At 39.8% G+C, this 14,784-nt stretch overlaps 1 protein-coding gene across 14 annotated transcripts in view; it reads right to left on the reverse strand.

Moving 5' to 3' along the window:
• Positions 1-1,467: 1,467 nt before the first annotated feature.
• Positions 1,468-14,784, reverse strand: part of Ezh2 (enhancer of zeste 2 polycomb repressive complex 2 subunit) — a 76,113-nt gene continuing 62,796 nt past the window's right edge. For all 14 annotated transcript variants that reach the window (XM_078040743.1, XM_078040742.1, XM_078040739.1 and 11 more), the window contains 12 exons: positions 13,061-13,152; positions 11,342-11,582; positions 10,540-10,709; positions 10,010-10,104; positions 8,880-8,920; positions 8,287-8,412; positions 7,334-7,512; positions 4,842-4,937; positions 4,139-4,220; positions 3,106-3,186; positions 2,852-2,936; positions 1,468-1,793 (listed from right to left, as the gene is read on the reverse strand). In XM_078040743.1, the coding sequence (XP_077896869.1) occupies positions 1,733-1,793; positions 2,852-2,936; positions 3,106-3,186; positions 4,139-4,220; positions 4,842-4,937; positions 7,334-7,512; positions 8,287-8,412; positions 8,880-8,920; positions 10,010-10,104; positions 10,540-10,709; positions 11,342-11,582; positions 13,061-13,152 (1,349 nt within the window). In that variant the 3' untranslated portion in view covers positions 1,468-1,732. The remainder of the gene's footprint in view (positions 1,794-2,851; positions 2,937-3,105; positions 3,187-4,138; positions 4,221-4,841; positions 4,938-7,333; positions 7,513-8,286; positions 8,413-8,879; positions 8,921-10,009; positions 10,105-10,539; positions 10,710-11,341; positions 11,583-13,060; positions 13,153-14,784) is intronic.

Raw genomic sequence — 14,784 nt, forward strand, 5'->3', positions numbered from 1 at the left:
TGCTTTCTTATGCATTTGGGTCTCTGCTCTATTAAGCAGAAGTTCGCTAGTCTCAAGCCCTCGCCCCGAGCTACTTGCACCAGGGAATGGGGGCAGCCGTGCTGACTGGAACAAGCTGAGGGTAGGTACTGTTAGAGTCGAATGATCTTTGAGGTGTTCTGAACAGGCGCATGTGTTAATGTATAGATATATTCCATTTGCTTATGTCTAAACAAGGACATTAGATTATCTAAAGGAAAAAATGACCTAAACAACAATAGAGGAACCACCTCTTCAGGGGCCAGATGCTCTCATTGCCTAGGGTCATGAGAGTGCCAAAGGTGGAACAAGAGGCAACCAATGACAGGGACTGGAACCCCTGTTCTGTTAGAATCAGTCAGCAGAAGTCTATGGAGTGCAGTGTACGGTACCCTTTCCAAAGGGCAGAGAGGCCATTAGACAAATTATATCAACACTGTCACTAGAAAACTGCAAGAGACAGAAGAGCAACATACACGAGGCTAGAATCCAAGACAAGGTATTCTCACTGCCAAAATTAAATGACAAACCAACTTGAGGATTCAAGTTGCTGTGACCTGTGCACAGATGTAAGGTAAACCAGAGGAAATCTGGCAAACGGGGAGGCAAGGTGAGGCATGTTAACTATTACCCCATTATAAAAATTTCATCCAGATGTAGCAAAGGCAATATGGTGCCTAAATAGTAACACATCTAGGGCCAATTTTAGCCATTTGTGAGGGGCCTCATGATAACCAGTGCTTCCAGAGGATGTCAAGAAGTCACCACTTCTGCTGAGGCCACACACAAGAGGTACAGGAACCCCATCTCATGGGACTTTAAGAGGATTGCTTGTTTTAACTCCTTAAGATGTAAAAGTACAGTTTGGTTATACTTGTCATCTTTAGTGGTAGTTCAGGAATCCCAAATGTTACTGCTGTGTTTCCAAGTATATCCAGATGGATATGGCTACATGCTTAGGTGTAAACCCATTCAGTCTAGCCTGTGGCATGGTGGTGTACACCTGTAATCCTAGCAACTTGTGAGACTGAGGCAGGAGGCTTGCAAGAAGGCCTCTATCAAAAAAGGCTGAGGATGGAGCTCAGTGGTAGAGGTCCCCTAGGTTCAATCCCTAATACCTAAAAAAAAAAAAAATAAAGAGCCTAGTTCAATTATTGTCCCATAGAAAATTGAGTCACAGGCTAAGTTTCTCTAAGACACACAGGTGGTTGGAACATATCACACCCTGGTCTTCTCTAAAATCAAACTCTTTACAGTAATCCCCAGGATGTCTGTCAGTGTTATATAATCTATAAATCTGTATTTTGTAATTAGGCAAACTAATAACTGCTTGTAATGCCAACAGGCAATAAGAAGAGTGACAGCACCAAGGAGTAATGTTTAAGACATTCCCAGTGGAGACAATCCTTTCTAGACTCAGTTGATGATGCTTGATGACAGGTGACAACAAGAAGTTCAAGTATTCTTTATTCAAAGTTGAAAAATGTACCATACTGCATTATTGCAAAAATTCACTGGTACAAAACACTTTGCAGCTGGTGAAAAGGCAATAAAAAGTTGATTTTTATACTTGTTACTATAAATTACTGTTACAGTACTTTGCAAATTTAGAATTTTCAAACTGCATTTTCTTTTTCTAAATTGCCCACAGTACTCGAGGTTCCTGAAGCTAAGGCAGCTGTTTCAGAGGAGAGGGAGGAGGAGGTAGCAGATGTCAAGGGATTTCCATTTCTCTTTCAATGCCCACATACTTCAGAGCATCGGCCTGGCTGTATCTGAAACAATACGAAAGAAGGCAATGACCATGTAGCCAATATATGTGGTGAGATGAACCCAACCAAGCCTGATGAACACACACCCCCAATTACACAGCTGCAGGCATGAAGACTGTGCCACTGGTCATCTAGTTAAGAAGCTGCCAAGTTCTGAAGTGGACAAACCCTTGACTACAAGCAATCTTACAGCCTTCTGCCCTGCCCTCCTGGTGCCTTGGCAAACTGCCCCAGGGGCAGCTCTACATCATGGTGTTTGGGGTCTGATACTGAGGAAGCAAAATGGAGACAGGACAGTGATCTGGGAAGATCTAAAGCTTCATATCCAATTGGGGGCACTGAGCCCCCAATATCCATATCCAATTGGGGGCACTGAGCAGCTTTGCCTCCCACCCCAAACCTGCCCACTGCACTTGCTCAGAGCGAGCATGAAACAAGGCTGCTGGGAGGAGAAGAACCCTTATTCAGATCTTTCATTCAGTTCTTTGCCTATGCAGCAGGCTGCCATGAGAGCTGGGTACATGTGGGCCTTAGTATATTCAGTCTCAGGAATTCTTTAGACATCTTCGATCACATGTAAATAAATAATACATGTGCTATCACATTTACCCCAGAGTCTGATGGTGTAAACCAGCAGAGTGGCAGCATCTCTCAAAACCCCAACAGCTTCTTCCCTGTAAAGAACCCATGAGGCAAGCAGGTGGCTATCTGCCAACAGTGTCCCTTCCCAAGTACTGAATAATGATGTATTACAAGTGTGCTGATGCTTATGCGACCTGAAAAAGTCCAGGAGTCACACCCAGCTGTCAACACCAAGGTGAAAAACAGCGTTTTCTGCTTGCATTTTATTGTATTTTAAAAATAAGCATTACTTGTATAATTAATAAAGTGTACTACCAGGGCAGTGTAAGCAGCAATCCACCCATGCCCAGAATAGTGACTAGCCCTCAAAAGAATGCCCCTCCAGCAGATCTATCCAAGACTGAAAAACAGCTTTTGTGTAGTTCATAATGCAGGTACAAAAAAGTACTTAGATCACTTCAGAAATACACTTTACCAACCTGTAGTCAAAAAACAGCTCTTCACCAGTCTGGATGGCTCTCTTAGCAAAGATGCCTATCCTGTGATCACCATTAACCATCATAACTGGAAGGAGAGACAATGGTGTGAGTGGGCAGCTAGCATAAAGGCAGGCCAGGAGGTTAATGAAATGACATGTTCACATAAGAGACTGCCCAGAATTAAAACCCATTATCCCTGGGCTGCAAAGGGAATTCCTGTTAAAGTAACAATTCTGACTTCATAAAGTACCCACCTTTTGCATAGCAGTTAGGATTTACTGAATGATTTGCAAAACGAATTTTGTTACCCTTGCGGGTTGCATCCACCACAAAATCTAAAGAGAAAAAGCAATCATAATCCAGTGAATCATTTCAGTTCTAAACACAACATGATGATGATTCTGGAAATGCAACTGATTACAGTTTTTCAGAGTGCAACTTCAAAAACAAATAAGTCATTCAACCAACTTCATTCAGCATAAATGGCATTTGGAAGAAAATGCTGTTCTAGTTTAGAATTCATCCTTGATAATGCAAGTGACTCTGTCTCAAATGATATTAACTCATCAGTTATAAAAGTACACATTTCTAAGTAAACCATGGCCAAGAAATGTAATCTCAATTTTCTCCACATCAAGAACAAGCATTTGCATTTTCACATTTGAAATAATATGAATATTTTAATGGAACTTATTAATAGGGAGGGGAAAAAACCACTATTCTTCTTGGTCTAGATGACAGTGTCTCCGAATGTCTCGCGCCAAGCACACCTGCATCTTCGCATAGTCATACTACAGATGCTCACTGCAACGGCTATAAAAGGAGCAGCCTTCTTTCACACAGTCTTTGGATGACATCTGGGGAAAGTCTGGGAGGTGCTTTCCAATGCCGTGCTCCCCACCCTTCCCAGTCAGAAGAAAGACCAGAGTATGCTGCACTTAATCTGTTCAACCCTCAAAGTTCTCTGTGCTGTTGCTTCCTCAGTGCTTCAAAGTATGTCTCCTCAGAGCCAGAGTCTGGGGGCCAGCCCCATCCCACAGATAGTGGGTACTGCAGAGACCGATTTCTGTATCCATCTGTTCCCTGAGAAATTACCCAGCTCCAGTTCCCTTTAAGCAGGTAACCTCACCTGAACCAACACCAGGAGACGAGGAATCAGGAGCTGCTCCTAGGGAGCCCTCCTTCCAGTCACCCTGATGACCTCTCATTTCATTTCTAATGCTCAGCCAGCAGAAGGCTCCCAAACCAACCTGAAAGGATCAAGTGCCTTATAGCTGAGAAACTTACCATTGTTCAAGTTGAATAGAAAGCTGCACATGTACTTATCATACACCTTCCCTCTTCTGTCTGCTTCATCTTGAGAAATAATCTAAAAAGACACAGGAAGAAATGTATTAGTGTAGTTGATCAGGCCTGGTAGAACAAACAGGAGCACAAGAGAATCTTGGACCTTCTTGAGAAGACTCTCCAAAAGGGGTCATATAGCCAATCTCTCTTCTCCATTCAGGCTGCACACTGATTCAAAAAAAAACAATGTTTTAAGACTCTAAATCAAAGATATTTCCTTATTGAAGGTAATTAAGCTTGGAAAAAAGTGATTTTTCTAAAGTCTTTTTGCTGAATAAACAGTATAAACCATAGCTTCAAGGCCCAACAATTTTTTTTCCCTAACCCTACAACTAAAAAGATAGGTTATTAATGACACTGTTGTTTTGAGGTCCTTGTCAACTATGTTGTGGATTAAGACAGACACAACACAGCAAAGCTCTTGTTGCCGCTCTTGTCCCAAGGTGGTAAAAACGTGTCCTAAAACTAAAGCAGTCCAGTTACTAAACAAACCAAATTCACAAGCATGAAATAAGCCCAACCTGAAAGGCATTTTATTAGTTCATTAGTCAAACAGTGGACTTGCCCGGTGCAATCAATCCAAAACAAAGAAAAGTTTTAAAAAGAGCACCTGAACACATGTGATTAGTGTGCCGTGACTTACCTCTCCACAGTATTCCGAGATGAATTCATTTTTCTGTACAGGATCTTTGATAAAAATCCCCCAGCCTGCCACATCAGATGGTGCCAGCAATAAATGCTAGAGAATAAATGAATCACATAATCAAAACAAGGAGAGTAAAGCGACTGGTGACAGACAACAGAATGAAAACCAATCTATCGTTTAATAAGTATAAAACATTAAAGTGGTGCACGCCTATAGTCCCAGCAACTCAGGAGGCTGAGGTAAGAGGATTGCAAGTTCAAGGCCAGCCTCAGGAATTCAGTGAAGCCCTGCGCAACTTAGTGAGACCCAGTCTAAGAAAATCAAAAATAAAAAGGGCTGGGGATGTGGCTCAGTGGAAAAGTGACCCTGGGTTCAGTCCCCAGTAACACCAAAAACAAAAAATAGAAAACCAACACCTCAATATGGCCAACAAACTACAAAAATGTTTTGTTAAACAAAATACAGAGGAAAAGTAAAGTATCCAAGTATCCCCCCCCCACACCTTACAGAAAAATGCCCTCTGGGGTTTCAACTCCCCTCTGGCTGCAGCAAATGTGAAGACTGCTGCACTTTCATTTCCCCCTTTCAGTCCTTAACTCCTTGAGCAATTCACTTTCAACTTGAATGGTTCTCTCCAGGCCTTTTCTTCCACTCCCCAAAGTGCTTCCATCTATTATCAATTCAAGAACTTGGCACACTCTGGTTCTTCACTGATGTTCTTTCCTTTGGAGACCCACACATTTCCTCCCTGGTAGAATTCTTTTGGATTTGTTCTTCCCAGTACTTTCTTATGATAACATGAAAAACTATCATGAAGTGGTATTCTGACCTCGTCTGTCCTGCATCCTACTTGGAGCAGAGAATGCCAAGATAACCAGGCAGTTGATAGCACTGGCTAACACTTGGTTCCCAAACACACTAACTTTTCATCATGGCTCATGCTTTGATCCAGAATCTTCCTGTGACCTTTAAAAGGCTTCTTTGTCACCTAAACTTCTGTCACCATTCTACACCCACCTGTCAAAATTACTCAAATACTCTCCTGATCAGAAATGAAATTAGGTAACTATTATTAAGCAAATGAAGGCCAGTGGGTAAAAAGTTATCTATAGTTTTCTATTAACTTATCAGCACAAACAGTATCACCTATTTTCTGAACACACTGAGGGAGGAGTGTGTCCTAAAATGGCAAGCAACAGTGGGGATTAGGAGATTTTTAGATCTGAATAGGTGCATCACAAGAAACAGCCAACATCATGTGATCTGTTGACCTAAATAGGTATGCAACCACCTGGAGAAAATGATCCAAACGCCTAAAAAGAGAATCACCCTGCACCACTAATCCAGGTCAGATCTGCCATAAATACAGATGTTGGTTCAAAGACATAAGGGGCAAAAAAACAAGAGGAATGTTTTGCCCTAGGACAGGATTTCTTTATTTTATTATTTTTTTAAGGGTGGGGAGGAGGGTCTCCTAACAATAGGGTAATCTCAATCAGGTATGGTTCAACCACCTGAGATGTGCATATACCAAACACAAGCAAAAGAGCAAGTAAGGAAGGGTGCAGTGGTCAGCAGTAGGGAGTCTGGAGCCACAGTACCCAGGGCTCAGTTCCTACTCCTTGACTTGCAAGTCGTGTCCTTATCTATGAAATGGAGTAAACAGTTTTTCCTAACTCCCAGGATTATGAGAATTAATGAATTAATACAGAAAGCACTCAAACAGTGCCTGCTACATATTAACTACCTTAAAAATGGTGGCTGTTCAGCCATTAAAAGGATTAATTGAGAAAGCACCTAGTGCCTACCCTAAAAAAAAAAAAAAAAAAATTGAGGATACTGAATTTTTCTAGTACTTTGTGTTGCTAGTTTCTTTGGTTCAATATTTGGCTGCTACTTTTTAAAAAATCACCTACCTGCAATTCCCATTCTTCTTAACTCCTGGCGGGGTTATTTTCAAGGTTATTAAAAAACTGGAGCTAAGTGTACAAAAACTGGGAAATTTTACCTTTGATTCTGCACAAAAAGGAACTTAAAAAATACTTTCTGATGAGAATGGGTCTCTACATTCTGATAGAAATCACCATTTACGTGCACTGAAGCAAAACTTCTAGTTCTGTTTGACTCAGGAAGCTGAGGCAGGAAGATTGAGAGTTCAAAGCCAGCCTCAGCAACTTGACAAGGACCTAAGCAACTCAATGAGACCCTATCTCTAAATAAAATGCAAAAAAAGGGCTAAGGATGTGGTTAACTGGTTAAGTGCCCCTGGTTCAATCCCAGTACCAAAAAAACCAAAAAACAAAAAAACAAAAAACCATGAAAACCTTAAAAGACTCCATCACCAGAAAAAAAGAACCCAAAGAAAAACAACCATTCTTCCTGGTTAGCTGTACTATTCAGGGATCACTTGCACCTTTGTTGCCCCAGCTAAATGGCCTAAGCCTATCCTGACATCCAACAACCATCTTCCACGTGAGACTACGTCTTACCTTTTTGGAGCCCCGCTGAATACTACAGTTCTTGCAGGACACATTTTTACTGTCCCAGTGGTCAGCAGCTCCGCATGTAAGACAGAGGTCAGGATCACACTCTCGGACAGCCAGATAGCATGGACACTGCTTGGTGTTGCACTGTGCTTTGCAACGGCACCCAGGAAAGCGGTTTTGACCTTCAGATATAATGTTCTTCATCACCACCATCATCATTATCATAGTCATCATCACATGTAAAAATTGCATAATGGGCCATAACAAATACTGTGCTGAATGTCTGACTCATTTAAACCCTCACAACCACCTTATCACCACTGTATCGACAAGGAGGTAAGTTAATAACAAAAGTGAAGCCAGTAAGACTGAAAAAGATCACCACTGAGTTCTTATTTTCCATTTTTTATATTAAAGTTCTATGACTTGAAAAATTGGTATGAAGGGAGAGTCTGGATTAAAGAGTGAATATCCACAGTTCTAAACCATTCCAATAGTCCATTGTTCTAAATCTTTCCTAGAGTCCAAACTTTATTTTCAATTACAAAAGTCCATTCCCTTTATGTTACTCTTTCATTCATTCTGAACACTAAAACCCTTCTGACTTTGACAAAAAAAATTTACCCAAAATATTTGGGTAGCTACCTCTAGATTTCTCTTCCATTCTATGCCTCCTTTACTGTGATTTAATTTAAATGATAAAAAAAAAAAATCAAGTGCTTTAATAATTCTGCCTAACTGTACACAAACACACACAAATTACCCAGAGACCAACTGAACACTAGCAAAATGCAGTTATAGGCTCAATAAATACTTGCAAAATAAATAAATTTCCTGCAGTAAATAGCAAGGGAGCACTCCCATGTTCTTACGTTTTGCTTCAAATCACTACTTTAAATTACTGACCAAAGGCTATTTAGTTCTCATGCAACTGCACCAAAGCAACAAATACTTACACTCTGAACTACATTGACAAAACTTCTCACAAAAATTTTGTGCTATCACACAAGGGCATGAACTGTCACAAGGCTGCCGTGGATGGTCACAGGGTTGATAGTTGTAAACATGGTTAGAGGAGCCATCTGAATAAAGAATAAACAGCACACAGCCAATGAATCCAAGGAGATGGGAAATGTGCATCACAATTCACAATTAACAAGAGTATATTCTTCCCTGCTACCTCTGGAGCTTGTTTTACTAGATTCCCTTTATTCTACTTACAATGCTACACACAGTCCTGTCTACTAAATGTTGATAAAAATCACCTCCCACCCACCAAGTGTTTGATCACTTGGGTTCACATCTTCATCCCATTTCCAAAGTGCTTCTCCTTAGTGCTTCTGACTCATTCCATCCAATCAGCTTTCACTTTCCAAAAGAGAACTGACTAGAGATTCATCAACAGACATCTTCCATTTAAACTGTTTTAATATACAGAGGTCAATTAAATTAGAATAGCCCAAACTCCAATCCAGTTACTATTCTAAAGCAAATGAAAACAAAGGAGACATTTTTAAGCTAGTAATAAAGTTAAATGAAAGATGCTAACCCTTTTTCAGTTGTATCTTTCTGCAGTGCGCAGCCCACAACCTGCAAAAACAGAGAAAACAAACTTTTGTGAAGCTGGGAGTCAAAGCTACAAATCCAACCAAGGAACATTTAACTGGCTTTATGTGCACCATTAATACAGCATCACTTGAAAGCCAAAAAGAGTCATATTCTACCCAGCTTCTATTTGCTCACCAGCTCAGAGTGATTCAGGGACAGCTTTCTCACTCAGGTTGCCATGCCAAGCCAAGCAGAAGACCACTTCCTGAACTCTTCCACATTACCTGGTCAGGACTTAAACAGCCAGGCTTCATATGGCAGGTGTGCCCACCTACTGATTTATTCTGATCCAGATTATGTAGATACCAATACTTTCTCTAATGTCAGGCATCATTAACCATCTAATTGTGCTACAGGGTCAGAAATAATAATTCAACCAAAACTTCAGAAGCATCTCTGAAAGGTTAAATTCCTGTGGGAAAAACTTCTAATTTCTTTAAATTCTAAATTTCTTATTAAAGAAATGTAACAAAACATAACATGAGCCTCTACACAATTTCTGAACCATAGTCCAATTGCCTCCTTATCAACCCAAATATGCTTCTTAGTTTAAAAAAAAAAAAGTGGGTTGGGGGAAGAGGTGTCCATTCATGATTTCCCTAACTCTGGGTTTACAAATGGAATGCGCCTGGAAATGCCCAATGCACTTCATCACGACAAGCCTTTGTGCTTAGAGGAGGGTGACCCTTAAAAATCTCAGAATGCAGTGGCACATACCTAGAAAATTCAGGCTCCCAGAACTAAAGACACTTCTAAAACTGGCACAAAGCTCACAGTGGGAAGTGCATCTTTGAACAGTTCATATAACAAATGGCTAAGGTAATTATTTATGTAGTCTTTGCGCCAAAAGCTATTAAATGTTTTTCTTGACTAAAATTTTTATGACTCTTAACATGCCAAATTTACTGAAGCTACTTTGTTTATATAGAAAAATTCTAGCAACTGCCAGTTAGAAACAAGATTCTACAGATTTCTCTTTAACAGGCCAAGTGGAAATGGACCCCTGTGCCAGCAAGTTGGCCTACATGCAGCCCCCACCCATGTGGCTTCTCAGCCATCCGTAGCACATACCGGTGTTTCCTTTTCTTCTTTCTTGGGGGAGTGTCAACATCCTCCGCAGGAACTGGAGCTATGATGCTGGATTCTTTGACTCTAAACTCATACACCTGACAAAAGGCACATACACAGAGTCATCAGAATACTCTGCTTACATAAGGGACTTGTCTGTGCTTACATATACCAGGAAAAGGTCTTTATCATTCTTGTGCTACAGGGTACAGAGCAGAAATCACCACCCCCGCTCAACACACAGGTGGGAAGGAACAATTGCAGTCACATTCTGGTCAAGAGTATGATGATGTCAAGTTTAAATTCTTACTAGATTTTTAAAACCACCATGTCCAACTTAAATATATAAAGTGGGGAAATTTAGTGATACAACTGAAGAATAATTTTCATTTAGTTCTCTCATAGAGGAAAAAATTATTTTCAGAAAATCAATAGGAACTTAATAACCAAGAATTTTCTTTTGTTTGCATAAGAGTTACATATTATATCCATATATTGGAAGATCTTATAACCATTTTAGCAGATCTGCTTACCTGTCTACATGTTTTGGTCCCAATTAACCTAGCAATGGCACAGAAGTTATCATAGTAAGTACCAATGAGGACTCTGAACATCGAGGCTTCAGCACCACTCCACTCCACATTCTCAGGAGGTTCGATATTTGGCTTCATCTTTATTGGTGTTTGACACCGAGAATTTGCTTCTACAAAACCAAATGCAAGTATTGGTCAAGAGATGGTGATTAGTAATAGTAGTAGGAAGTAAAACTCAAGAGTGTGCTTAAGAAAACAAGAGGAAGTTAATCATATTTTTAAAATAAACTAGGGCTAGAAAAAATACCAACAATACTCCCCCAGCAAAACCATGAAGTTGGTATGCAACCTTCTAAAATGAACATAGACTATGACTATTACTATGCATGGTATAGAGTTGATAGAACAGCTAAAACCAATCAGTAATGCAGTAAACTCATCAGTAGTTCTAGTTTTCCAACCAAAATTCTCAGGACATCAAGAATATTAAACCAAAGTATCTAAATTTCATGATGCCCTGTCTGAGAAAGATGGAAAAAGGAAAATGGCACAAAGCAGGAGAATGAATATTAACTTTCCAGTAACCCAGAGGGTTGCTGTCACAGGCCAGGGTAAGGTGGGTAGACAGCAGTGACAATGCAGCCACATATCCTTAAGCAAATTCTCTGGTCTCAGCTCAGACAGTGAAAAATAACCAACCCAGAAAAGTATTCAAAGCATTACTTAATCTGCCACATCCTTAGTCTGCCACAATACGAACTTGCAAAGCAATAGTAAAACCCAAATATCAGATGTGTCTTACCAGAGGAGCTGGAAGTTTCATCTTTTTTCTCCTCCTCTTCTTTATCGTTGTTCTCTCCCCCAGTTTCAGTCCCTGCTTCCCTGTCACTGTCTGTGTCCTTTGACTCCAGCACATTGATGGTGGGGGTGCTGGGCCTGCTGCTGTTGTTGGGAAGCCGCCCCCTTCTGCGGCCCCCTGGGCGTTTTGGTGGGGTCTTTATCCGCTCAGCAGTGAGAGCAGCAGCGAACTCCTTTGCTCCCTCCTACAAAATGAAAAAATGTAGACATCAGGGTAAAGTTTGAAAACACGTTTTGGTGGAAGATGGGGGGAAAAAAAAAAGACACTGTATAAGGCAAATTAGTCAGGAAATTTATTATGATATCTACTGCAAATAACCCTTTGCAAATCTAAACATACACTTGTTAGTGATATGCTTTTGGTGGTTTGAAAACTGCAGAAAGATAAATACGGGTTCAAAATATTGCTATAGTAGTACAGAATCAGGCAAGACAGTTCTACATGATGAATTTGTGAATATATATTAACTTATTACAATTGAGTTAAAATACTATCTCTCTAAATATAAAACATTAAACTTTATATAACAGTATTCTCTCTATATACACACACAGTCTATTTAAAAGTGAATCATTACTACTAAAAGAAACGTATCAATTGTGTATCAAGTCAGACTCCCTATTCCAGGGCCTAAGATAATGCATACCTTTCTTCAGTAATAAAGTATACAAGAAAAACATAAAACATATAAACATGCATGACTCTTACGTCCTATCTTACTACCAAAACCATTTTTTTTTCCTGTGAAGGATGCATTATCACAGGAAGACATAAAAAGAACTATAGGAACAAGACTATAGGGCTATATTTTGCATTCTTAAATACAACAATCCAGTCTCAGAAAGTATAAAACAATGGTAAGAGCATGGTTTATAGAAAGACCACAGAAATATTTCAGATGAGCCAAATAAATTTCTGCATATTAGAAAACAGTATTCAAGAATTCCATTTTTTAGTGGAAATAGAAGGGAGAAGTTTGAGAGTAGCCAACAGTTTTATACTTCGTTCTACAAAAACCAAATTGCTTAAAAATAGGATACCTTCTGCAGGTGCCATTCACTGAATCTTCTGTCCAAAATCCAACAGGCAATATATACCCATTTAGTTCCTAGATAGGAGTGGCTTGGTTCAAAGAGGGGAAATGGTAAAAATAAGATAGTACCCGTAAAAAAACAACTTTTCTACCTCATATTTTCCTAACCCCTTACCTTTTCTCCATCACTTAAAAAAAAAAAAAAAAAGAAAAGAAAAGAAAAACACAACTCTGGGGTCTATATTATAGCTCAAACTACAGAGAACCTACCTACCACTCACAGGAGGGATATTGCTCTGAGATAGGTCTAGGAACTGCTGCACATGATTACTGAGCTTCTGGTGTCTAACTGGGCTATCTGTACTTCACTCTGTAGAAGGCATAGGGTCCTTGATCCTAAAGACCTTGAAATGTTGCCAAAGAAATAAAACATATAAACACAGAATAATACAAGGACTAAACTGTGCGGTACATAAGCTATGAAAGAAACACAGGTGAGAAAACTGCCTGTCAGGTGGCCAGTAGAAATATGGGTACAGACAACACATATCTGTCTTCATCACCTCCATCAAAGTATAAAAGTAAGCCTTCTCAAGAACCCTCTGGAATAACAAAGCACTAAATCTTACCAAATGCTGGTAACACTGGGGTCCACAAGGCTTGTTGTCCAGAGCTGTTTCTGTGTTTTTCCGCTTGTATGTGTTGGGTGTTGCATGAAAAGCTGGAAGATAAATTAAACAGAGTATCGGAATATAACTATAAAGGATGTACTTTTTCACTTTCCCAGCTCCAATGGAAAAATTAACTAAAAGATTACAATTTTGCAAATGTATTATTTACATAACTATCCTCCAAGCTCTTACTGAACTATCACAAGATATTCTCTATTCCTCCTACATCCCAAGTGAGGAAACATAGTAAACTGGAACAATAAATGATTTCTTACTATCTCCTTGCAAGAATAACTAATTTACATAAACTGTGATTATAAACATTGAGTCTTTAATATCAAAGAGTAGATATTCTAAAATAAAACTGTATTTCCTTTTTTTGGGGATTGAACTCAGGTGTGAGATCTCAACCACTGAGCCACACCCTCAGCCCTATTGTGTATTTTATTTAGAGACAAGGTCTCACTGAGTCACTTAGTGCCTCGCTTTTTGCTGAAGCTGGCTTCGAACCCGAGATCCTCCTGTCTCAGCCTCCCAACCCGCTGGGATTACAGGTGTGCGCCACCACACCATCTACTTTTAGTCAAAATAATTCTTTTTTCATTATCAAAAATAAACAAGAGAATTCTGACATCTCCAATTTGTTGATCTCTAAAGAAAGGTCAATAGTAACAGCAGCAGAATGAAATGGGTAGTTCCAGATCACTAATGTCACGGTCTGGATATGAGGTGTCCACCAAAAACTTACATGTGAGACAATGCAAGAAGGTTCAGAGATGAAATGATTGGTTATGAGAGCCTTAACCCAAACAGTGAATTAATCCCTTGATAGGGATTAACTGGGTGGTAACTGCAAGCAGGTAGGGTGTGGCTGGAGGAGGTGGGTCCCTGCGGGAGTGCCTTTGGGTTTTAATATTTTGTCCTTGTTCAGCAGCATTCTCTCTCTGCTTCCTAGTGTGGTGTCTTCAGCCTCTCCACCACACTCTTCTGCCATGATGTTCAGCCTCACCTCGAGCCTCGAGGAATGAGGCCTGCTGTCTATGGACTGAGACCTCTATACTGTGAGCCCCCAAATAAACTTTCCCCGCTCTAAAAATGCTCTCTTCAGGTCTTTCAGCACAGCAGAGAAAAAAGCTGACTAAAACAACTAACATTCAATTCCTCTGAATCACATGCAGTTCAAGAACCTAGGAAAAGCAAGTGCCTCTCTACAGGCAAACACAGTGGTCACAGAAAACAGGCTTTAAAAAGATAGTGTTTTGAGGGCTGGGTTTGTAGCTCAGTGGTAGAGGGCTTGCCTAGCATGCGTGAAGCACTGGATTTGATTCCCGGCACCACATAAAAATAAAACAAAGGTATTGTGTCCAACTACAACACACACACACACACACACACACACACACACACTATTTTTTTAAAAAGATAGTGTTTGAAACCTAAAATTTCCAAATAATATGAAAACAGAAAGATTGTAATGATGCTTCAAAGATAATGAAAGCAGTGTGAACACACAGTAGTACAAAATTCAGAAAATCTCAAGAAAGTGTGCTTCCTCCTGCATGAAGGCAAATGGTATAAATGACCTGTACAGAATGAGACAATTGTGAAAATCATTTTAATTTGGATAAAAATAAGTGAGAAAATCACAAAACCATTTTAAATATAATTGTAACAAGTAAAAT

Source organism: Ictidomys tridecemlineatus, chromosome 2 (genome assembly GCF_052094955.1).
Source record: "Ictidomys tridecemlineatus isolate mIctTri1 chromosome 2, mIctTri1.hap1, whole genome shotgun sequence".
Lineage (NCBI taxonomy): Eukaryota > Metazoa > Chordata > Mammalia > Rodentia > Sciuridae > Ictidomys > Ictidomys tridecemlineatus.